The sequence below is a fragment of the Barbus barbus genome (genome assembly GCF_936440315.1).
Source record: "Barbus barbus genome assembly, chromosome: 28".
Lineage (NCBI taxonomy): Eukaryota > Metazoa > Chordata > Actinopteri > Cypriniformes > Cyprinidae > Barbus > Barbus barbus.
Window position 1 is genome coordinate 4856248 of NC_136756.1, and position 25936 is coordinate 4882183.

General features: G+C 38.6%; 2 protein-coding genes across 5 annotated transcripts; one reads left to right on the plus strand and one right to left on the minus strand.

Moving 5' to 3' along the window:
• On the plus strand, positions 1–11395 carry LOC306848657 (uncharacterized protein). 3 transcript variants are annotated; one of them, XM_079383332.1, is made up of 9 exons: positions 1–157; positions 1518–1730; positions 2064–2182; positions 2339–2608; positions 3014–3057; positions 9348–9419; positions 9531–9593; positions 9798–9836; positions 9928–11395. In XM_079383332.1, the coding sequence occupies exons 1-9, from the start codon at positions 89–91 to the stop codon at positions 10308–10310; spliced, it is 1272 nt and encodes a 423-aa protein (XP_079239458.1). In that variant the 5' UTR covers positions 1–88; the 3' UTR covers positions 10311–11395. The 3 variants fall into 3 exon arrangements, with proteins under 3 accessions (XP_079239458.1, XP_079239460.1, XP_079239459.1); XM_079383334.1 differs by having other exon boundaries at positions 9785–9836; positions 9928–11085; XM_079383333.1 differs by having other exon boundaries at positions 9770–9836; positions 9928–10957.
• On the minus strand, positions 11377–25461 carry LOC306848656 (glutamine--tRNA ligase-like). 2 transcript variants are annotated; one of them, XM_079383331.1, is made up of 23 exons: positions 25298–25461; positions 24986–25136; positions 23843–23952; positions 21361–21436; positions 21217–21281; positions 21073–21126; positions 20648–20702; positions 19243–19314; positions 19012–19097; positions 18399–18485; positions 18212–18311; positions 17855–17933; positions 16530–16769; positions 16356–16448; positions 15487–15624; positions 15319–15406; positions 13773–13919; positions 13147–13248; positions 12954–13046; positions 12246–12373; positions 12094–12160; positions 11736–11861; positions 11377–11644 (listed from the first exon to the last, which is right to left on the minus strand). In XM_079383331.1, exons 1-23 carry the CDS (start codon positions 25406–25408, stop codon positions 11594–11596), a joined length of 2319 nt encoding a protein of 772 aa, XP_079239457.1. In that variant the 5' UTR covers positions 25409–25461; the 3' UTR covers positions 11377–11593. The 2 variants fall into 2 exon arrangements, 1 of the variants encoding a protein (XP_079239457.1); XR_013782267.1 differs by having other exon boundaries at positions 11387–11644; positions 12290–12373; positions 25298–25454.
• Between the last annotated feature and the right edge of the window lie 475 nt (positions 25462–25936).

Genomic DNA, 25936 nt, shown 5'->3' on the forward strand with positions numbered 1-25936 from the left:
GCAATTCTCGCGAGAGTTTAGCGTAGGACGGTTACCTTTTAGACCCGATCGAGAAGTTTAGCTCTTCGGCTGTGCTCAGCTGCTCAAAATGACACTATTAAAGTGTCAGCATTGTATTGGAGAGGATAAAGCAGCAGAGGACACAGATCATGTGGAGGTTTGTTGTGATTTATATTATTAGCAGCAGTTGCTTTCACCAATAAGAGCCACCTGAGTTTGTGTTAGCTAGGTGGCTAATGTTAGCACAGCTGACATGATTCATTTATAATATCACCTCTAGCGTTAACAAATTACATTGACATCATACGGCTCGATAGCCTAAAGTAATGCTTTAATAAAAGTCTTGACAACCAGTATGAATCTATACCATAGTTGTAACATAGTTATGCCATAGCATGTAACTTATAATAACCGTAGTTATTACGTTTGGCTCCATGTGGCTCCTCAGTGTAATTGTATTTTCTGTAAAATAGGTTAAAAAACAAAGATTGTCTAAACACATGCAGAACCAACCACCACTGTTGCCATAGTCAAAATGAGATAAATTATATAGTGCGATATAATTGTTGCTGCAAAACACAATAGTTACTAAAAACTAACTAGACTCTTTTGTTTGTTTGTTTGTTTCGGGGTGTTTTGCCATTGTTTTCAAATTGAAAGTATGAGAGTTAAGAATATTTTCTCTCAAATTGAATAATTCCACAATATTTTGAACTATTTAATGGTGTCCTTGGTATCATTTGTTGTACTGCATTTAAAATTAAACAAATTTGTTGTACTGCAATATCTAAAAAAAACTATGGTGGCCGAGAGAGCTCAATGCGCTGCAAACAGAAAAAACACCTGCAAATTAAAAAAACAACTTCATCAATTTGACAACACACATGCTGCAAATGCTCACAACGCAACCAATTAAATAAACGCCTGCAAAAACAGAAACGAGCTGCAAATACTCTCAACACAAACAAATAAAGAAACGCGCTGCAAATAGAAAAAAACACCTGCAAATAGAGCTGGGCGATATGGAAAAAATATATTTTCATATCAGTCGATATCGATAACTATCATGATAGTTTAAAGCCAGATTTTTGCTCCAAAGTGAAAGTTGTAGAAACCAGACCATTAATTTTCCTTAACAAAATAAATATCTAAATAGAGAAAATAATTTCTTAATTTCTGCATGTTCTAATGAGTGATATTGTTTAAAATCAAGAAACAGGTTTGGGTTGCCTGATAATATTAATAATAATAATAATAATAATAATATCACTTTTTTGTCTCTTATGCACATTTGATTAAGAAAACAGCTCCATCAATATGACAACACACGCGCTGCAAAATATAATTCTTTATTTGGTTGTGTTGTGAGCATTTGCAGTGATTTTCTGCCATGAAAAGTGTCAGTTAATAAAACACACACACAATCTCACAAGAACGTAATGCATCCAGATGGTTTCATTTGATTTATTTTTTGTAATTCTCATTGTTAGTACTGATGATTTTCATTACTGTAACAGAAAATCTTGCCACCCGGCTACAGTCATCTACTTTGTCATCATGAACTGCTGGAAATGTCGGGGGATATTGAAAACTTCAGAGCGGCTCTTAAGTTGCAGATGACTACAGAGGAGCAGGTCCAGAAGTGGCTGGAGGACTTCCAGAAGTCCTCAGCTTTAACATGGAGGAAATCCAGGACATACCCTGACTCTGGACGCTACAACAAATACAGAGTATTTATGTACACTGTTTATGTACACTTTAAAGGCAACATGATATCAAAACTGAGCCTGTTTACCTTTCGTAATAGACATCCCTGTCCTTATTGTGTGTAATTCATAAGTGTAATAACATTCTCTAAAATTACTTTCTTTGTTAAATCATCAAGTGATCTTGGCTAAGCAGGGTGTCCGTTAATGTAAAGCTTGTGACAGTTATCGTAATGAAGAAATTCAATGAGGATTTACGATATTGTAATAATAGTTACAGGATTAATAGCGAAGATGTTTGGGGGGAAAGGGTATTCATGTTCAGTATAAATTTGAGAGTTTGTGTATATTCCACAGGTGGATCTGAGATGCCAGCACAAAACATACAGTACATCACCCAAGACAACCAAAAATACCAACTGCCCTGCCACCATGTTTCTGATTCTCAAGAGATTTATGTATGAAAGAAAGTCCAGGTGAGACAAAAATGAGACCAGAAACACAATACAATTTTCAGAAATTTTGAACACCCAAACTTTTAGTTATAATAAATTTACTTTGCAGAAAATCATGCAATCTATTATGAAACTCTGCATTGAAACATAATACTTCATCTGTCCTTCCATGCACAGATCAGGAGACCCACACATTGAAGAGGGCTATTTCCTTCATGTGAACTTGAGGAATGAACATAATCATAGACTGAACACAGCTGAGTTCATGAGGAGGAGAGATGTGTCGAACGACACCATTGAAAAGCTACAACAGCTCTACAAAAGCGGTCACTCTCCTTCATCTGCACTCAAGACTATTAAATACAACCTGCAGGAAGAGGAAGGCGATAACTACACTTATGCTATTGCGGATCGATCCATTTGCCCAGACGTTCAGTTCTGCTACAGGTCAGTCATTCAGTAAAATCTGTATTTAAAATGTGTAATGTTAATGTAGTGAAGTTGTTTATGAGTCAATAACAAAAAATTATTTTCATTAAAATATCTGTAAAAATCTAGTTTCAAGTTCTTAAAACTCTTAAATAGCATTCATGTTTATTTCACATAATTCTGGAAAAAGTTTTACACATTTTCTTTAAAAATGTAAATTTTGTTAAGAGGTTTTATATTTTATACATTTAATCCTAAATATTGTGATGATAAAATATTGTGATATTGTTTTATATATAAAATATTGTTTTATTCATTTGACTAACTGAATTAACTTTAAGAAGAACAATATATGAGATATTTTTATGAATATTACTGTATATATGAATATTGAGTCATGATTTTTATTATATTTCACTACAGATTATACCACAAGCTTTTTCAGAAATCATGTGCTGAACCTGCAGGTGAGACAATTCTGGCAAACCTGGAGTACACGCACACGCACACACACACACACATACTGTATGCAGTGCCCTCCATAAGTATTGGAACAGTAAAGACAAAATTGATCTGTTGACTGTGGAGTCAAGACATTTACAAATATGATTAAAAGATGAATATGAGACAAAATCAAGAGTTTGGAAACCACCAGCGACCAACAATGACCTGATGGGCTGAGAAAACAACAGTAGTTGATGACAGACAAATCATAAAAGCTGTGAAACTGAACCCTAAAAGACGTGTCTGTAAAATCACCAACACCTTCCAGAAAGCTGGGGTGATGCTCTGACAATCTACTGTTCTCAGGAGACTTTGACACAGAATTACAGATGCTACACAGCAAGATGCAAACCTCTGACCAGCACCAAACATAGAAAGGCAAGATTAGAGTTTGCAAAAAAGCACAAAGGTGAGCCAGAAGAGTTTTGTAACTGTGTTTATGGACCAATGAGACAAAGATGAACCTTTATCTAAGTGACGGGAAAGCAAAAATGTGGAGAAAAAAAGGGAACTGCAAATGATCCCAAGCATACAGCCTCATCTGTAAAGCATGGTGGAGGTGGTGTCATGGCATGGGCATGCATGGCTGTCTCTGGAACAGGCCCTCTCAACTTTACTGTTGAATTAATGTATGATGACAGTAGCAGAATGAATTTGGAAGGGTTCAAAACCATCTTGCCTATCAATATTCAAGAAAATGCCACCAGATTCATTGGGAAGTGCTTCATATTGCATCAGGACAATGACCCAAAACACCCTGCCAGTTCAGTCAAGGAATGTATAAGGGCAAAGAAATGGAAAGTCTTAGATTGCTCAAGTCAATCTCCAGATTTAAATCTGACTGAACATGAATTTCAGCATCTGAAGAGGAGAGTAAAGGCAGAAACTCCCCAAAACAAGCAACAATTGGGATTGGCTGCATTAAAGGCTGAGAAAAGTATTTCAAAGGATGAGACCAAGAGTCTGGTGATGTCTATGGGTCACAGACTCAATGCTGTGATTGTGTGCAAGGGATCTGCAACTAAATAATAGCTTTTAATCTTTTATATCTGCCTTATGTTCAACTGTCCCAATACTTATGCTCACATCAATGAGTGGGATGAACTCTAAAAGTGCTGTTCTTTTTATTTGGTAAAACATGTATGTGTTGAAACGGCTAAAAAGAAAATGTGACATTCTGTAGTTTTGTCTCATATTCATCTTTTAATCCTATTTGCAAATGTCTCGACTCCACAGCCAACAGAGCAATTTTGTCTTTACTGTTCCAATACTTATGGAGGGCACTATATATATATATATATATATATATATATATATATATATATATATATATATGATAGTCTAGAAGAATGAAACTTAATGAAAATGTGTGTCTTTAGTATTGGCTTCATGTTGCATTTTCTAAAAGCAATGAGACATTCAATACAGTGCAATATTGTGAATATACTCTGCTAGGTGTGATGCCTTTAGCATGACTAGCAATGCACTTTGAGCACCTTTAGCAATGACTGCATTCACAATATAGTATGGCATCTTGTACCTTATTTTAGGGCTGGGCGATATAGACAAAGATCATATCTCTCTATTTTTAGGCTGAATAGCGATATACAATATGTGACCCTTGACCACAAAACCAGTCATAATTTATGTATTGGTCAAGTTTATCGATGTTTCTTTTATGCCAAAAATCATTAGGATATTAAGTAAAGATCATGTTCCATGAAAGTATTTTGTAGATTTCCTACCATACATATTGTTACGGGGCTGACGAGACGTGAGACGTGCGGATCCATATGCAAAGCTTTATTAAACAACATGGTCAAGACAGGCAGGGTCAGAGATCGGCAAACAGGTATGGTGGAGGCAAGACAGAGCAATCCGTGGAGCAAGCGTGGGTCGACGATCAGCGAACAGTATCCAAAGGGGCAAGGCAGAGAGATAATCCAGAGTCGAGAGCAATAATCCAAACGGGGCGCGAACACAGTCCAAACGGCAAGGCAAAGGGGTAAATCCAGGAAACACGGGCAGGGTCAGACACGGCAAGATAAACAAGGCAAGACAAGACTATAAGAATGGCTCTGTAAAGTTGCTATCGCTGAATGAGTGATAAATGCTAACAATACTCGGCCCCGATGCTGAGGAAGTCCATGGCTTATATAGTGTGTGTTTGGGTGATGGTGATTGCGAGATGGTTCTCAGGTGTGGGCGTGATCATTGTGGTGAACGAGTGACCTCTGGTGGCTAGTGAACGGAAGTGCATGGTCAGGATTCATGACATAGCCCCCCCCCCCAAGGAGCGGCTTCCAGACGCTCCTATATAGTCCAGGAGGGCGGTGGAGCGGAGGCGGAACAGGGGGAGGGACGGAGGGCCAGGTCCGTGAGGAAGTGGGAAGACTGGGGACTGAGGCAGAACCGGCAGAGCAGGACACCCAGGCGGAACCGGAGACCAGGACAGAGCAAGAGCCCACCAGGGCGGAGCAGACGGACCAGGAGACTACCACGGCGGAGCAGACGACCACCAGACCCGAGCAGAAGACCACCATGGCGGGGCAGACGACCACCAGACCCGAGCAGAAGACCACCAAACCCGAGCAGAAGACCAGCACGGCGGGGCAGACGACCACCAGACCCGAGCAGAAGACCACCACGGCGGGGCAGAGGACCACCAGACCGGAGCAGAAAACCCTTGACAGGAAGCAGACTGGGCAGGAAACCATGGCAGAGTCTGAGATCTGGGGTAAACCGAGACAGACAACACAGGGAGAGCATTCATGATCACAGAGGGCGTGGCAGGGCAGGACGAGGATTCATAGACGCTGTTTTTAGGCATGACAGGACAGGTCGAGAGCTCACAGACGGCCTCTTTAGCCGTGACAGGACAGGGCGAGAGCTCACAGACGGCCTCTTGAGCCGTGACAGGACAGGGCGTGAGCTCACAGACGGCCTCTTGAGCCGTGACAGGACAGGGCGTGAGCTCACAGACGGCCTCTTTGGCCGTGACAGGACAGACAGTGAGTTCAGGGACGGCCTCCATGGCCGTGACAGGGTAGACAGTGAGTTCGGGAACGGCCTCCATGACCGTGACGGGGCAGACAGTGAGTTCGGGAATGGCCTCCATGGCCGTGACGGGGCAGACAGTGAGTTCAGGAACAGCCTCCGTGGCCGTGACGGGGCAGACCGTGAGTTCAGGAATGGCCTCCATGGCCGTGACGGGGCAGACCGTGAGTTCAGGAACAGCCTCCGTGGCCGTGACGGGGCAGACCGTGAGTTCAGGAATGGCCTCCATGGCTGTGACAGGGCAGACCATGAGGTCAGGAACGGCCTCCGTGGCCGTGACAAGGCAGACAGTGAGTTCATGAGTGGGCACCACCACCTCGGGAGGTTCTGCAGCGGAAGCTGCCACCTCTGGTGGTTCTGCAGTGGACGCCGCCTCCTCTGGAGGTTCTGGGGCAGACTCGTAGACTGAAGAGGCCTCAGGAGCAGACTCGTGGACAGGAGAGGCCTCAGGAGCAGACTCGTGGACAGGAGGCCTCAGGAACCGACTTGTGGACAGGAGAGGCCTCAGGAGCACAGTGTGCAGCCCACACACTCAAAATGGCGACCGCCATAACGGGAAGCACTGAGGTCAGGGGAACAGTCACTGTAACAGCCAGGGTTGAGGCCCTGGGAATGCCAGCTACTCGCACTGACATCAGTGGTGGGTCCATCACACTGGATATCAGACAGGGAACTCGAAGGACTGACCTTAGATCTCTGGTGACAGCCTCTGGCAGCTTGGCGGAGGCGTGAGCAGACTCTGGCTTGACAGCGGAGACGTGAGCAGACTCTGGCTTGACAGCGGACACGTGAGCAGACTCTGGCTTGACAGCGGACACGTGAGCAGACTCTGGCTTGACAGCGGACACGTGAGCAGACTCTGGCTTGACAGCGGACACGTGAGCAGACTCTGGCTTGACAGCGGACACGTGAGCAGACTCTGGCTTGACAGCGGACACGTGAGCAGACTCTGGCTTGACAGCGGAGACGCGAGCAGACTCTGGCTTGACAGCGGAGACGCGAGCAGACTCTGGCTTGACAGCGGAGACGCGAGCAGACTCTGGCTTGACAGCGGAGACGCGAGCAGACTCTGGCTTGACAGCGGAGACGCGAGCAGACTCTGGCTTGACAGCGGAGACGCGAGCAGACTCTGGCTTGACAGCGGAGACATGAAGGGGTGTTGTGGTTACCGCCATTTTGCGAGTGAGTGCGGTGTTGCGTTCCTCCGAAACACCCACAGTGAATGAAGAGCCCACACACAGCAAAGCATAGTCCATAAATTGAGCGAGTGACGCACGGGGACCCTCACGGATTAACTGTTGTTTGAGCGGCTGATTAATGCCCTCACAAAAGAAATCTATTAGAGCATAGTCCGGCAGATCAGAAAAATAGGCGAGGTCTAAGTACTCCTGTATGTATTCCTCGAGCGGTCTCAAACCCTGCTCGAGGGTTAACAACAGTCGTGCAGTGTCCATACCTGGCCAATGTCCTCTTGAAAAGCCACTGGAGAACGGCAAACAGGTATGGTGGAGGCAAGACAGAGCAATCCGTGGAGCAAGCGTGGGTCGACGATCAGCGAACAGTATCCAAAGGGGCAAGGCAGAGAGATAATCCAGAGTCGAGAGCAATAATCCAAACGGGGCGCGAACACAGTCCAAACGGCAAGGCAAAGGGGTAAATCCAGGAAACACGGGCAGGGTCAGACACGGCAAGATAAACAAGGCAAGACAAGACTATAAGAATGGCTCTGTAGTTGCTATCGCTGAATGAGTGATAAATGCTAACAATACTCGGCCCCGATGCTGAGGAAGTCCATGGCTTATATAGTCTGTGTTTGGGTGATGGTGATTGCGAGATGGTTCTCAGGTGTGGGCGTGATAATTGTGAACAGCTGTGTATGAGTCCGTGTGGTGAACGAGTGACCTCTGGTGGCTAGTGAACGGAAGTGCATGGTCAGGATTCGTGACACATATATCAAAACCAAATTTTTTATTAGTTATATGCATTGCTAAGAACTTCATTTGGACAACTTTAACTCAAATTAACAGACAACTAAGAAATAAACTTTTCTTAATATTTAGATTTTTTTGCACCCTCAGATTCCAGATTTTCAAATAGTTGTATCTCAGCTAAATATTGTCCTATCATAACAAACCATACAGAAATGGAAAGCTTATTTATTTTTAAATCTAAAAATTTAAGGTCACATAAATATCTTCTATATATTTTCTATAAAGTGAGGTAAATGTTGAGTTTTCTTTATATAGACTCACCATAGGTTAATGGAGCTTGCTAAGCACTGTGCCTCAAGCAGACAATGAGCAAATGGACCGCTATGAAAACAAATATAGTGAATGTATCTGTGTAGACTAGGCTATAGGCTACATGAAGGGTCAAAATGTAAATATTACATTCTTAACCAAAAAAGGATTGTTTTTAAGGCAGAACTTAAAAAATGAAAATAAATAAAAACCAAAGCACATAGTAAATTTTAACTGGAGGACCTTTGATTTACTCCATTACAATAGTCCCTTTGCAATTACTACTCTTATAAAAATACAGTTACTTGTGCCATATGTAGAATTTTAGACCTACTTTTAACAACACATTTGTCTAACAATAGATGTTTTAACAAAATGTATAATTTATTTTAGTCAGAAATACCTGTGTCATCATAGCTGGATGTCAGGACGAGCCTTTATCCATCCATTCTCCAAACCGCTTACCCTCTCTGCATCCTTTATGTAAAATGGAAATACACACGTCTTTCTAACACTTACAGATGAGAATATGTAAGTTATGAATGAAATGTAAGGATAAGGCGCTTTAACCTATATGCTTATGAAATGTTATCGAAACGCTTAAAATAAAGCATGTTTAGGACAATTTGGATATTGTACTTGCTTGCAACATTACTACTTTACTACAATATTACTCGCTACTCTATGTTCATATAAATAGTAGTCTTGTGTTTTTGAAAAGATATTGATGCTTACAAAGTCAATATACTGCCCAGCCCACATTTTTACTCAATTGTACAAAATGTTAGTGTGTGTATAAATAGGATGTATACTTAAAATTGAAAAAATCTTACAGATGTATTCAACATTTTTGCTTTTTTTTTATTTAAATGAAATCATATTCATTTGCATGCAAATGCTGAAAACTGTTGTTTAATTCCATTTTTTTCCCTTGTTCAACATGGGTGTCTGTTCAGGGAAGGACATTTCAGACGAGCTTTTTAAACCCTTAGAGTTGGAGCAATCATGGGAGACAGTGGCACTGACAGGTGAATAGGAGCATATTTCACGCACCTACTAAAATGAAACAAGACTACATCAATAGCTGTCTATAAAGAGATACTGATTTCACAACATTGTCCTTTCTCTAAAACAAACAGACGGACACAGCGCATGCATTGAAGATGGAGTGTCTGTTGATGCTGTACCAATCATCACTACAGGTGAAGCAACTCAGCTTTGGTCACTTTGTGAGATGCAGTTCACATACGTTATGTAAATATAAAACAGACCAGTTAAAATGTGCTTACCCTGGTCTTGTGACTCAGTGTTTTCTGAGATCAAGATTTAATATGGAAGCAGATATTTTGTTATGTGATTATTACATCGGCTATTACAGTGTGTATACAAACAGTCTTTCTGTTTAGAAGCAGAGCATTTCACAGAAGACAACGAGCCAGGCCCAAGTATGTTATCTTCAAGCATCTTACATGAATCTCACATCAATCAGACTTTTAACAGTCAACACAGTCATTATCATTGTATCTATTTGTTTAGGTGCAGCTGAAGAGGTCGTTGGGTCTTTAGATGGACAGCTTGAGGAGATTTTTGGGATGCTGAGAAAGAAGCTGGTCGAGGATGCAAGTTTTACACCGCCTATAAGAGCTTTTGTGTCCAGTTTCTTTCAGATAAAGACTGACAGTGCTCTTCAGGCATCACTCTTTTCCTTTGGTGAGACCACTCCGATAATCAATCAGATCAATGTACTACCAGCTACAGGTCCACGGAGGAGAGGGGCTTTGGCTGGACGAAGAGCTGTTGGCAGACCCCCTAAGAACTCAAGAAGAGAGCACCCATACTGCAACAGCAGATCCAACAACACTCCCCAAACTCTCACTTTCTGTTTGCAAGACAATAACACCCTTGAGAAAACAGACTAACCGTAGAGATCTAAAAACTGTGTAGAGACTATTAAATCAGTAATCCTTGAGAAGCTTGGCATGAACATCACGAAACCTGAGCATTACAAGAAGAAATCAGTGTTTACCCCATTTACTTTATATTTTTGGTCTTGATGTGCACGATTCAACAGTGTATGTTATAAGAGAAAGCAGTTGTGGTTGTAATTTTGATCTTAATGTAATCACAGACTCCATTATGAAAGGTATGAAACACCCACAAATCAACCAAAAATCAAGTTTCACCCTGTGTTTTATTTCGCCTCATTGAAAGGTCATATTTATGACTTAGTATAATAACTGCACCTATGCTGGCCAACATATATTTCAAGGTGTCCAGACACCTGGAACTGTTACTTTTATTTTAACAAACCTATACAAAAAATGCTTCTGATATCTCCATTGTCCAGACCCATGTAATGTGAATTACACCTAAGTTTATTTATATCCAATACTGCTTCAGGGCTCTCTGTGGTGGCCATTTTAATGTGCTTTAAATTATGGTACAATGTGACAAATGTATACATATTTTCACAAAATATCACGTGCTAGCACAACATTTCATGGATTTTGAGTACCATGAATAGGAAGGTTTAAATAAATAGTGCAGTTGTGTTTTGTAAACAATGTACATATAGTGCAGTTGTGCTATTTTCATTGGAAGACACAAAATCCTGTTTTAAGTGTAGTTTTAGGTTTAGTACTGGCCTTTGTAAAGTACATTTAACAATAAACCTGCACAGTCATGATTAGTACCTATATAGCTGTGACTTTAGTTCTGCAGCCTCTTTAAATGCAGTTATAAGACATTTTTCAAAATTCACTAAAAGCAGCATGCCATCTAGGGAACCTTTAACATTTTATGAATTAGGACACCATAACTCTAATCTGGTATTCTGTCTTAGGATAGCTATGATTCTCCCACAGAAATTTAAATAGATTTGCTTGTTGTCCACAAGAAAGATGTATTATCCAAAAAAGCCATGCAGTTCATAATGTGAAGGATATTTCGAATAGAACTGAATTTCACGTTAGAATCTATTCCATCAAGCCAGTCAAAATCTTTCATTTGTTTATTTCATAGATGCCAACTTCTGCAAATTGAAAAAGTTATACAAAACAGCCAAGCACTTGCACAGATAAAGGCTTTACATAGTATGGATAGGATATGTTGAATTCCCTGGTTTATTTGACTTTATTAAAAGCTGCGATGTGATGCATGATGGCTGTGCAGCTGAAAGTACAGCTTCTGTGTTGCAGTCCAGTCAGATCTTTCCTGGGTCCTCCTTGAGCGTAACAGTTCTGTTAAACACCAACTGGGCAGAAAACAGTGACAAAGATGAAGCATTGTTTCCTCTACTGTGTTAATCTCTTCTTAACATAAACATTGGTGTTTTCTGGATTTACCTTTTCAGATGTGCTATCAGGGTCCACAGAGAAATAACCCACTCTCTCAAACTGAAACTTATCAAACACTTTGGCCTTGCCCACAGAACGGTCTACTAAGGCACTTTCAATCTCTGTTAAGGAATTCTAAGAAGCACAAAGAAGGAAAAACTGATTAGTGAAACTATCAAATCTTTCAATAAGAGGAATGTCTAAATGACTAGATTCATTTTCTGCAGTTGCTTGCTTTAGTTTAATATAGCATAAAATCATTAGTTTGTGGAGGTTAGGTAAATCACTACTACCACTACTCGTATACTTTGGGTTAGAAGTTTCTCAAATCTTCAGATCAAACATTTTATATAATGCATTCCCTTACAGGGTTAATGTCACTCAGGAATCCAGCAGGAACCTCAGCTGGGTCCTCTGGGTTTTTATGGAGAAACCTACAAATAACACAGACCGTGGATGTGACATAAAATGTGATTAGAAGTCAAATTCTCAGGTTTGTCAGTGCACAAGGAGACTTACAGTCTTTCATACAGGCGTACTTCACACCGCAGTGGATCGCTCACCCAGTGAATGAATGCTTTGGGCTTTTCTACAGAGTCTGAGCTGGCACACGTCACCTCTAGCTCACACACTTTACCACAGCCATCCTGACAAAAAAGGAAGATATTAACTATTATCATTTATTTTGCATTATTCAACAGTTAGTTCTGAGTTTATCCTTAATTTTGTCTTAAAAAGAGTGCTGATGTACAAACACTGGGACATTTCACTGTTTGAGTCACTCCAGTTGTCTGTATTTGCACTCTTCGGTTTGCTTTGGTCTGTGCTTCATTGGTGGGAATTTTTTAGTGACCCTTTAATTGTTACACCAGTTGCTGGTGACAAGTGAATACATATTAGTCACTGAATCATTACCTCAACTGATTTGTTCAAAAACACTGAGTTATTCAGGAATAAACAGAATTAAATGAGGTGAATCAAATTTCAGAATATTTCACCTTAAAATGTTAACTCACTTTTCTCTCATAATGGGGAAGGTGGGCTCTAGCCTGTATTTGTTTATTTACTATTATATTTTTGAATGGTGCATCAACTTATATCCATGTAGGGATTGCAGTAATAAAGCTTTGACTGTTAAAAACTATTTGATAAAAACCTGTTTAATGTGAACTAATCAAGTGAACCTGGTAGAGCATGTGGACTACGGGAAAGTGAGCGGTCTTTCACCTTGATGACACGCTGTAGAGAGATGACGTATCCTGCATGTCTCAAGCCTACTGGCTGATCTGGAGTCAGACGCTTGTAGCCCTTCTCCATCACCTGCAGCAAATACACATAAAACAGCAAAAAGAAAAGAGTCAGCTCTGTTTATATAAGATAATTCTGTTCAAAACTGATCCATGATTTGTTTTTAAAACACCTCTCTAAAGTCACTCTGCTCAATAAAGATGGTCTTTGAGAAGGGAACCACATGGCTGCCCTTGGCTTCATTGGCTGGGAAGTCTGGTACTCGAACCTCCTTCTGAATCGGGGAGAAACAAAGCAGTGATCCACTGCAGTTATAAAAGTACATTAATGCACCCATATCCTTAATTATAATTTACTGTTGTCCATAGCAACATTTCAGGGCTACCTACAGTCAAAACAACTAGCAACTACAGTAAATGACCTCAGAGGTACAGTATTATTATTAATAATGAGCATAAATCTATAAAAAGAAAGAGCTGAATGACGGAAAACCAAAATGACCTTACATTGATACTATGCTAATTAATAGAAAAAGCAACAAATTATTTAAATAGAAATAAATACTATAACATTGTTTTAGCAAGGGAGATTTTATTTGTTGTAACAGACCATTTTTTAATGTAAGATTTAACCTCTACCTCTAACCTCTATTAAATTTAATTTTCATCAGTTTATTGAAGTAGCCACTTAATAAGCAGAATAATGTACTTGCAGCCAGTCGTTGCAGCAAAACTGCAGGTTGATAATGACCGGCTAGCTGTATATCGTTCCATGTAATGCACTTCTGCATGCGTTTACCTTTGCATTGGTTGGCAGGTTGGTGATGGTGACTTTGAGAGGCTCGAGTATGACCATGGCACGAGGAGCGGTGTCGTTGAGTACCTCCCTAACACACGCCTCCAGCAGGTGCGGCTCCATGGTGGTCTGGGCAACAGTCACACCCACCTAGAAGAGAACAAGAGATGTTGACAGATGGGAACAGTTTCTAATGTTAACCAATACATCAGTAATGGATAAAAGGGCCAACATCTGGTATTCTTTAATTATAAGCATTAGCAAGGCTATTTAAACTTCCACAGTGAAACACAGATGCACACGACTTCTATTAAACTATAACAGTTTTAATATTTTGTTGATATTTGGCAAATAAGCAGCTATATCATTTGAACAAGTCTTTGAATGGCCATTAAAGATTTCATTTCAAGGACCAAATCCAAATCCTATTAGATCAGTGGTTCTCAAACTTTTCTCCAAGCCCCTTAATATAAACCAAAGTGAAATGTTTTTGTTTATATTATTGGTAACACTTTAGAATAGGGAATACTTATTGACTATTTACCACGACTTTTTCCTCAATAAACTAATTTGCTGCTTATTAATAGTTAGTAAGGTAGTTGTTAAGTTTAGGTATTGGGTAGGATTAGGGATGTAGAATAAGGCATTAATATGTGCTTAATTACTACTAATAAATGACTAATATTCTAGTAATATGCATGCTAATAAGCAACTAGTTAAGAGACCCTAAAATAAAGTGTTACCATATTATTTATTTTAAAATCTACACTGTAAAAAATGATCGTGATTTTAACGGTAAAAAACTGTGAAAATGCTACGGTAAAAACCTGTTACATGGTTAACGGAAAGTTCCTGTAAAATTTACAGGGAAAAACCGTAAACTGATGTTCCCAGAATTCCCTGCTTTCCATTTCAAATTCTGTTTGAATTTGACGTTTTTTCTTTGAAATAACTGTTTCTTCTTAGTTTTTTCTTGTCAGTTATGTTTATTAGGGTTGTATGTTACATCTAATGTTGTTAAATTAATGTTTATAGCATATTTCAGTTTAATGAGTCTCACCATGATGGTGTTTAGTGCTTGTGTGAATGACACTGTGCACCTTCTGTATATTCTATTGTTTAAAAGTTGCTTGTGATGGGCTTTGGCTCATCATGTGACTTCCTCATCACCTGCATTTGGTGGATATCAGTGTATTTCAGAGGAACAAAACAGATTTCAGTACTTTAATAGGTTGGTATATTAAGATTATATCAGTTCAAGAAATTACGGTATTTAATTGTAAATTTAATTTAAAACCGTAAAACCTAAAACGTTGCTACCGTATTTTTTACGGTAGAATTCTGGTAACCACAGCTGCCAGTTTTTTACCGTAAATTTTACGGAATTTTTTTTACAGTGTATCAGCGAAGTGGTGTATAGTTAATAGTGGTGATCGTTAGCTCATGATACCATTCAATCTTTCACACACTGTATGCTGATTAGTACTTTTGTGACATAATACAATGCCACACCATTTTTCTTTTAGCGTTTTTGTTTTCTCTCTCTTACCCGGGCACAGAAATTGTTAATAGCTAGTGGAGGGAACCCACGTCTCCTGAGAGCTGTGAGGGTAAAAAGTCGTGGATCATCCCAATCTCTGAAAAACACAATACAAGAGACCAACACATTACAATAATTTCCAGTTCACAATTAAATGACCCACAAATTTTTTGTTACCTAACAATTCTAGTTTCCACCAGTTTAATGATCTTCCTCTTGGAAACAACAGTGTAAGTGAGATTGAGTCGGCCATATTCCCACTGCACCGGGCAGTACAAATCCAAAGCATTACACAACCAGAAATATGAGGATCGTCTGAGAGAGAGAGAAAAACAGGCATTTAGTATATACAGCAATGTTATATTGGTAAAATTTAATATAACTTAACTTTCATAGAGAAATTGATTATTCAAGATTATTTAACTCCGACTTACTGGGTGCTGTTAAATGTTATTATTTTAAAGTTTAAGCAAACACAAAGTGCATGGCGATGCTAATTTTATTTGTTGGTTTGGTGAATGACTTCATTGTGTGCATCAGTACTTGATTTTTGGTGACTGAACATTTTTACCACACATTTAAACAATACCGTAACGATTCTGATAATCTTTTGGCAATCACTATAATTGAGTTTAATACCGTTTCAACTCTAAACATAATGCCTACCTCAAGAAAGTCAATTAATGTTCATACACTTGTTATTCAACTAGAAAACACATTGCTACATAAGTACATAATCATTATATTTTATTTAACCTGTTAGTGAAGATTTATAATTTATCATAAAAGTTATTAGTCACAATTAAAACATTTATTTTCCAACTACAAATTAAGTAGAAATAATGATATCTTTAAATATAAAATCAGACTTAAATGCAGTTGATCTTTGTAAACAACTCTTTTTGATTGTTGATTATTATATCTAAAAAGCTGTTAAATTTCATGGTTTGGTCTTGTTAGTTTTAACCTTTAAAGTCATGTACCAACTGTACAGGTTACAGCTTTAGTTGAAAGAGATATTTATTTATTTATTAATGTTGACATACCTGGACTGAAACTCTTTGGTGCACAGTGAGTGTGTGATGTTCTCAATGGAGTCACAAAGACAGTGTGTGTAATCATACGTTGGGTATATGCACCTGTGCACAGGACATAAGAAAAGAATGGCATAACGATAATAAACAAAAATCACACCACGTAACTGAAATAAAGTGTCTTACCAAGTGTCTCCTGTCCTGTGATGTGGCGTGTATTTGATCCGGTACGCCACAGGGTCCATTTTTCCATCTTCCATCACCATCTTCATTCTGAGAGTGACTTCTCCTTCTGCAAACATGCCCTTTCTCATCCTGTCAAACAAAAGCAAAGATTCCTCCACGGGTCGCTCTCTCCAGGGGGAAGGAGGGGCATTGTGGCCCTTGAGTTCCTCTCCACGCTGGTGGCACACGTACGCATGACCCCTGACACAAAAACAAAAATCAATCATTAGTCTATCATATAAACCACATTCACATCCAGCACACATTAATTTCACTGCTCAAAAAAAATAAATAAAGCAACACAGTCAACAAAGTCAAAGTCAATACTTCAAGATATCGATCTATCCAGTTAGGAAGCATAATTGATTGAGAATCAGATGGATCACTTTTTGTTTTAATCGGAAAGAAATCATTCTGACTGATAAATCAGAAAAGTGTTTACATCAGTTTTTTATGTCTCTTATGCTCATCAAGGCTGTTTATTTGATCAAAAACACTGAAAAAAAACAGTAATACTGTGAAATATTATTGCAATTTCTAATATTGGTTTCCTTTTTTAATATACTTTAAATATTATTTATTTCTGTGACGCAGTGCTGTATTTTCAGCATCATTCCTCCAGTCTTCAGGGTCACATGATCCTTCAGAAATCATTCTGATATGCTGATTTATTATCAGTGTTGAAACTGTTGTGCTGCTTAAATTTTTATTTTGGAATATGTGAATCTTTTTTCTCTGAATCTTTGATAAATAAAAAGTTACAAAAAACAAACAAAACAAAAAAACAGCATTTATTCAAAATAGAAATCTTTTCCAACAATTTTTGAAGGATCATGTGACACTGAAGACTGGAGTAATGATCCTGAAAATTCAGCTTTGCTTCACAGGAATAAATTATATTTTAAAGTATATTAAAAAAAGAAAACTTTTTTTAGATATTTCACTTTTTTCTGTATTTTTGATCAAATAAATGCAGCTTTGATTAGCATAAGAAACATCTTTAAAAAACATTAAAAATCTTACTGATCCCAAACTTTAGAACGGCACTGTACATTAACACCAAACATAGTGATTGGTTTATTTCACATGCTTCAAATCAGATCTAATCTTTTGACATGCGCACACTGCACACATATACTGAACTCCCCGCTGTTTTCACATACTTTCTCATCCTCCTTTATATTATCTTTTAAAGTAAAACTTTACCAAGTTCATGAAACAAAGTCTAAAAAGGTCATGCAAAGCCTGGGGCGTAGAGCCCTGAGGCGTCAGATTTGTAATCCCACCTGCGAATGAGATCAACAGCAAGATCGTAGAGAAGCTGGAAGTGATCAGAGGCGTGTGTGACAGCGTATGGTTTGTACCCTGAGTGAGAGAGAAGAACAAACAAGCAAACATCCGTGTGAACAATGATCTTTAATAGAAAAGTTCACATTTGAAACGCTTTGGCATTCAATACAAAGCCCTTTCTTTTCCTTTTAAATCTTGTTCTTAAATGTGTTGAAATGCATAATGCATTGGAAGCACATACTGCTGTAAAGGGTGGTACAGCAAGGGTCTGCTTTTCATGTTTGAGTGAACTACACATTGAATATCAGCTGTAAACAACAATCAGGCTTAGCCTGACTGCTCTTAATACTCACCAAGCCACTCCACCATTTCTTTGATGGCAGTAAAGTACTTCTCCTCCTCTTTCTCGGGGTTTGTGTCATCATACCGCAGGAAACAGATGCCATTATTGGCCTTCAAACAGACACATGAGGTCAGAAAGGAATTTCTTGTTAGACATGGTTTGTATGAGTGAGTCTGTGTGTGTGTGTGTGTGTGTACCTTGGCATAACCAAAATTGAAATTGATTGCTTTGGCATGACCAATATGCAGAATCCCATTAGGCTCAGGGGGGAAACGGCTGCGGACCTACAAATAGGAAGGAAAAAGCGAGATTTGGATTTAAACAAAATATTCAGTCAATATGAATTGTTAGTTTAGTTTTTTAATTCATGTTTCTGGTCTTATTGTGCACACTTCATCAGAGACAATAATTCAAAAGATAAAATTTACTAAATGAAAATTCTGGTCCAAGACCAAAATTAGGATGTCATCTTTAATAATTATGTTTCTACTCTAATTTGGTGTTGAAATATAAACATTTAAACAGTGACTGTAATAAAAAAAACATGCTCTCATGACAGATTTAGTCGAGCATCAACTACATTAAAAGCGAATAGAACAGGCTAAATTAAAATAATTGCAATATCAGTATCTGCCGATAAATTTTCAGTTGTTGAAATATCAGCACATCACCAAAAAACCAAAACTGTTTATCTTCTTAATCTTTCATCAGAATGTAACCACCTCTGATGACACCTAGGCCACGCAGGATACTGGATAATGTTAACCAAAAGACTTTTAAGCAGCATTTAGAGTAAACGTCAGGTCATACCTGTCCTCCTGTCTCTTCCAAGTGCTTCTTCAGCAAATTCATGGTGTTGGGCGTCATAACATAACCCTCAGTCTTGTAATTCTCCCCTAAAGAGAGAGAACAATAAACCACGTGATATACTTTTAGGCAATTTTCCCCTGATGGTGCATTGTACAGAGCTGTGCATACAGTACTGTGGTTCTGCTTCAAACTCTAGGAAGCTGCCAATGATCAACAAGTCAACAGTCTCACCTGGCTTATGAAACTTGAGCGCCTCTCCTCTCAGCTGCTCCATCAATGACTTCCCCTCTGTGTTCACTTCACCTACAAACAGAAAATAGATTTGATGAAGAAAAAGTTCTAGGTTGAAGGTAATCAAAACTTAAGTCATCGTAAAATGAATCCATATAAACTGAGTGGTATAATCCAAGTATTGTGAAGAGATATATGATATATGATGAGCACATTTCATTTAGGCTTTTTAGACGATCTCTTTAAAAGAACTGTTTGCCCAAATAATTGAATTTTTGCCATCGTTTAGGCTACATTTACACTAATCCCGATACTTTTGAAAGTGCATCTGTTTCTCTCAGTTCTGTCCACAGTGAGAAAACTGAGCTTTTCAAAGACATGCTCTGAAGTGGATCAAATTGAAAACGGTTTCTGCATTGCAGTGTTGAATTTTTTTTTTTAAAACAATGACACGTTTAGTCATGTGATGCATATTGTAAGTTAACGACTTACATCTCTGTTTATACTGATATGTGCCTGTTATGTGCTAATCACATTCTAACAAGCTGATTTATGTTATGTTGGAAACATCCATATTTTTGGAATCTGTGATACTTTTTTCAGGATTCTTTGATAAATAAAAAGTTTAAAAGAACAAAATATAAATCTTTTGTAACAATATACACTACCGTTCAGATTTCTTTTTTGAAAGAGATTAATAGCTTTATTCAGCAAGGATGTGTAAAGTGATAGTAAGGACTTATATTGTTGAGATGCAGGTGTTGCACTCAAGAGGCAGATGAACGTGAGCTTGCAGGGTTAACAAGTCCAGCATGCGACACCAGAGAGAAGCCTGTAGTTTTCACTTGAAGATCAGGTTAAGAAATTTCTATTAAATATTACTGAGATCATTTTTTTTACAATAAAATCTATAACATTAATTTAGAAAATAGATGGATTATTTATATTTCATGCCCACTTCAAGTTCCCCTTCCCTGATGATGACAAATCTTTCTGATTTGGTCTGGAGCAAGGGTAATAATCCCTGCCCTCCAGCAACCTGTCCCTCACATGAGATCGCAACAATTAGCAAACTACAACAATTCAATCATTTCCTGATACACTAGATCAGTTTTTCTCATTTGAGAGGCCGTTTCACTCAGATATACATCACAATAGTTAGGAAAAGATTATTGCAACTTCATTTTAATGCTGACATTGAGCAGTCCTGCTTTACACAGCAATATGTACATACAGTACCACAATGACCACCACGGTATAGTAAAATCTCACCACAATATATCGCCATACTGCCCAAACTTAGTATCTCTGATGCAGCATTTAATTTACACACAGCCAAAGATGCATAAGTTACATTAAAGTGCTAAGAAAAAAAAAAAGATTCTTATAGGTATCTTTGTCTTACTATTTACATCCTGCTCAATCTTCACATCTCTCTCTGCAGCTTTAGGTTTGGCAGCCTGTGATAAGAGAAAAACACATTTCACAGCTGCATAGTTCACATAACAACTACAGAAATCTCTGTTACGTGTTTTAAACCAGCATGCTGCCGGTGCCAGCAGTGTAGCCCTGTTCTGTGCATGCCTCAGAGGGAACTGACAACAACAACAACTCAATCTGGCATGAAACATATGCAGGAATAAGACTTGCAATCAAGGACTTCTGTGATGCAACAGTTTTGGGCCGGTACAACATAACATGCCTATATACTGCTACACCATTGCGGAAAATATTATGTTTGCAACAGATTCTCACCAGCACTGTTTCAGTAGAAAAGGGGCATGCGTGTGTGTGCCACAAGAGAACAGAGACAGTAAAAAAAATATATACCTTGGGCTTTTTCTCCAGATCTGCCTCAGTTTTTGATCCCAGAAGGTGCAGCACCTGAGAAACAACACGAGTTTTCAGTGCACCGAAAATGATACACAATGATTTGGACTGATTTGAGCAAGGTAGTGAAACTGTCACACAAACCTGCATATCCACTTCATTCTTGACTATCTTCCCATCAGCCCATTTGAGAGCGGTCCTGGCCTCGCCTGAAGAGCACAAACCAAAACTCTTCCTCAGCAGCACCACACATGACTGTATTCACACACATATGATCTGCTGCCTCACCCATGAGCATCCCCATGTTGAAGCGATATCTCTCTGCCAGCAGCTGATCTTTGTGCTTCCTGATAATCAATTCAACCTGTGGAATTATCACATTATTAATATGTCAATGACAGATTAGAATTCATAAAGCACTAACTGACAACTATGAAAATCCATCATATTTTTAATACTTAATAGATATTGAAAAAAATTATTAGCTTGAATAAACGGAGGAAACCATTTAGTGTTGGGTAAGTTATTCTAAAAAAGTAATTAATTACTAGTTACTAATTACATCTTCAACAGTGTAATTAGATTATTGTACAAATTACTCTCTCCAAAAGTATTTAATTACTTTCAGTAACACTTTAGAATAGGCAACATGTATTCACTATTAACTACGACTTTTCCCTCAATAAATTCCTAATTTGCTGCTTATTAATAATAGTTATTATATTTATAATTAATATTTAGTAAGGTAGTTGTTAAGTTTAGGTATTGGGTAGGATTAGGGATGTAGAATAAGGCATTAATATGTGCCTAATTACTACTAATAAATGGCTAATATTCTAGTAATATGCATGATAATAAGCAACTAGTTAAGAGACCCTTAAAGTGTTACCTTACTTTCTAAATCCTACATCAAAATTAATGAATGATACAAGGATATACATATATATAAAATCTTCAAATTAATAATAGATAACTACATAAATTATTCTGATCACGCTTTAGATTATGGTCCAATTCTCACTCTTAACTAGCTATTAACTAAAAACTAACCATAATTTTACCTCAGTATACTCCTAATTACTGTTTATTAATACTTAGTAAAGAAGCTGTTAACAATTAAATTGGGTAGGATTAAGGATTTAGAATAAGGTCTTGCAGAATAAGACATTAATATATGCTTTTTAAGTAATAATAAACAGCCAATATCCCAGTAATATTCATGCTAATACCCAACTAGTTAATAGTGAGAATTGGACACTAAAGTGTTACCAATATTCTTATTAACTCACCATTTAAAGTGAGAAGGGTAAATAAAAAGCATGCATTTTAAGGTTTAGACTTAAATTTTGCTGTTGGTGCATGAGCAGTATCTGCAAAGCTGCTGCGCTGAAAGTTCAACGTAAGCAGAGATTTCGTCTTTTAAAAATCAGGAAGTTTAATGCCTACAAAAACGACTCAAATGGGACTACAACGACATACTTCCCGGGTTTTATATGTAACAAACCCATAAAAGGGGGCAAGGCCATGTTCTGCGGCTTTGTCGAAGAGGAAGAGTTATAGTGGAGAGCTGTAGCCATGCCGTCGAAAGTGTGTTATTTTCACCCAGCTGTCAGGTCTTCTGTGTTCGGGCTTCCTACGGACGCTGTAGTTCGTCAACAATGGTGAAAATTTATGTTTGATTATGTTCCTGACAATTACAATCGTAACTTAGCTCTCTGTGCTGCGCATTTTACGGAAGACAGCTTCCAGAATCGACACGAGTTCAACGCCGGATTCAACCAGAAACTATCACTAAAACATGGAGCAGTTCCAACTTTAAAACCAGAGGCAGCAGTTGTTGGGCCACAACCTGTAAGTAAGATTTAATCATTTTAAATGTATTTGCATGTATAATTTCAGACGTAATGTTTTAGTTTTATCAAGGACGTAAACAAATGCCAACGCTGGCTTTAGTAGCCAGTTAGTTATGCTATTTCGTGTGTCTATGACAAACGCGTACAAACATTTTGGACCCGAATTTGTAATTATGTACTAATTTTTAACCAATTAACCAATCAGAGCCCATTGCCTGTTTCTGAGGGAGTGGTTTCATAGAATCAGGAAGTCAACCGGTCGTTCAAATGACAGAGGAGAAAGCGGCTTACAATAAAGGTAAAATTTATGAAAACTAAGGCGTTTTTTAACAACGAAACATGAAGACATGTTATATTGCACCCCATAAACACAATCAAGCAAAGAAAAAAGGCAGTAAACCACCCCTTTAATTCCACTATTGTATTGTATTGTATATAAATATTGTCTATACACATTAAAGTTCAATTACATAGGAAGTAACTGTAATTACATTAGAAGAAATAAGAGTCATCCCTTTAAATTACAGTTACTAATTACTTCATAAGTAGTTACACCCAACACTGACATTTCAATAATGGCCACTATATAAACAATACAAAAATAAATATGAGAACAAAGACACGTCATTCAGATGAACCTGGTGTTTCTCACCATTATCGTAAACATTTGTTTAAAAAAAGCTTTTGATGAAACGCTAATGAGCTGGAGCAGATAGCGGAGGAAAAGCAATCACCAAATGTCCAGCACACATTTTAACTTCTTAAAAGCATCTCAGTTTTCATCTCAAAAATAATAACATTCTGAAATTAGTAATAATAAAAAAGTAGACGTGTTCAGTTTTTTGATTGACATTTTTTATCTCCTACATGTCTGCACTCACACCTCAAAAGACCTTGATAATGTAAAGCATCCTTACCGCATCCTCGATCTGCTCAGGTGTGACCACCACTCCCACGCCACAGGTAGCCTCAAACTCAACTCGATCCAGGTTTTCCTGAGGGTGGCTTTTTACAAAGTCCACTGCCGCTGAGAAAAATATCAGAAATAAAAATGTCAGCAAGTGGTGAAATGCAAATTATTGAAGCCCTCTGACCCACGAGAAAGGGTCCCGATAATGAGCACTAACATCATATGGGGGTTCATTTTCAGTGCTGATAGATACAGATATTTCTGACAATCCAATCTTCTTTTATAACGTTTTCTCTTCGTGTGTATGTTTGTGTTTTCTTTTTTTAACTGTACAAATTATGTTATCTAGTGTCTAATAAATCTCACCAATGTCAACCAGTTAAAGGTCTTGTTTTCGGTTTCCCGCAATCGTGATTACTGTGTAAATACATTCACTTTGCGTTGAAAAGTCACACAATCAGCTGAAATTAAAAAAAAGTAAAAAAAAGTAAAGTCGTGACGTATTGTCAAGTATGGTGACCCATACTCGAAATTGGTGCTCTGCGTTTAACCCATCCAAGTGCACACACACAGCAGTGAGTAGTGAACACACACACACACACACACACCGTGAACACACACCCGGAGCAGTGGGCAGCCATGCTGCGGCGCCCGGGGAGCAGTTGGGGGTTCGGTGCCTTGCTCAAGGGCACCTCAGTCGTGGTATTGAGGGTGGAGAGAGCGCTGGACATTCACTCCCCCCACCTACAATTCCTGCCGGCCGGAGACTCGAACCTTTGGATTACGAGTCCGACTCTCTAACCATTAGGCCACGACTTCCCCACAAATTCCCCTTTAATTGGCTTTTAATTATGGGAGGGGTGCCCTTATTGTAAAACCTCTTAATCTCATTGATAACAGAAAGAACAAGAAGTTTTTGAAGAATTCTGATGACTTGTTGTACTAATTAAGCTGTCTTTTTTCTTTTCACTTTCGTTTTATTTTATTTTATTCAATGAAGTGGTTTGTTTTCTTGCAATAAAACTAACATTGCGGTCATTTAAAAACACTAACAGTTTAAGTTTACTGATCTCTACATATAGAACACAAAGCATTATAGACATTGGAGAAAAAAACACAGAGTGACAGAAGAGCAAAGCCAAGCAGATACCTGACAGCTGCAGTTCTGAGGTGATTTTTTGTGTAATGATGTACTCTGTGAGGAAAGACAGTCGACTGGAGTCTTTGAGTCGTGTCACCATGTTATACAGCAGAGTGCCTGCAGTCTTATCAATGCTAGCGGACCCCAGCAGCCCTTGAGCCTGGAAAATAAACCGTAACATCAGCAATAATACTACTTTTTCCAAATACTTCTTGTGCATGTAACGGGTAAAGAAACTGTAATGCAAGTTCTCTAGAGGCTGGTGAGGTTGACAGCGCACAGCAGCAACTGCTTTATTATGCGTATTAATTAATTATATACCTGTTCAATAGCCTTCTTGAGTGTTGATGAGAGTGCTTCATTTTTCAATGTTTCCTTAGCTTTCTGCTCACTAAGGCCAATTGACATGAAGATAGACACCGCGTCCGCCATTTCTCTTCCTGCACACACACGCACGCCGTCGCCGGTTTACGCTTCCGCCAGCCCCGCAGAAGCACAGCCCTCAGCACGCGCGTGTTCGGATTGGAGCGAACCATGATTTCTCCAATCAGATTTGTGCATCCTTCCACCAATCATCGGTGCGCTTCTGTTGACACACAGTTGCGTCAGTCAAGCATTGCCACGCGAAGTGCAAGAAAATGTTAATAAATAAGTATATTTAAATGTTTTGAGCTAAGTTATGTAAAGAGCTTAGCTAAGTGTACAGATCAAGACCACAGTGGAAAAAGACTGGAAGTGACCCAGGGATCGTTTACTGATGGCCAGTTAAACTCCGTGAACGTTTTAGGACATTTTTAGAACGCTCGTATTAAAAATAGAATTCTCCGATAGAAAAAAAAAAAACTTTAGCAGCACAGACGTTCTCTCTGATGTTTCTCTCTAATTATCTACGTAAATAGTTAATTCTCATATTTTAAGTTTTTACTGTTTTTTTTTTTTTTCTTCTGCGTACTCTAAAAA

Bases quoted from the DNA above. Each gene is read 5' to 3' on its own strand.
- LOC306848657 (XM_079383332.1), top strand. From the start codon at position 89: ATGACACTATTAAAGTGTCAGCATTGTATTGGAGAGGATAAAGCAGCA. The intron at 158-1,517 runs GTTTGTTGTGAT...TTACTGTAACAG, and splicing joins AGGACACAGATCATGTGGAG to AAAATCTTGCCACCCGGCTA. The intron at 9,837-9,927 runs GTATGTTATCTT...CTATTTGTTTAG, and splicing joins AGACAACGAGCCAGGCCCAA to GTGCAGCTGAAGAGGTCGTT.
- LOC306848656 (XM_079383331.1), bottom strand. From the start codon at position 25,408: ATGGCGGACGCGGTGTCTATCTTCATGTCAATTGGCCTTAGTGAGCAG. The intron at 25,137-25,297 runs GTATATAATTAA...TTTATTTTCCAG, and splicing joins TCAAGAAGGCTATTGAACAG to GCTCAAGGGCTGCTGGGGTC. The intron at 19,315-20,647 runs GTAAGACAAAGA...TTCTGTTTGTAG, and splicing joins GATTGAGCAGGATGTAAATA to GTGAAGTGAACACAGAGGGG.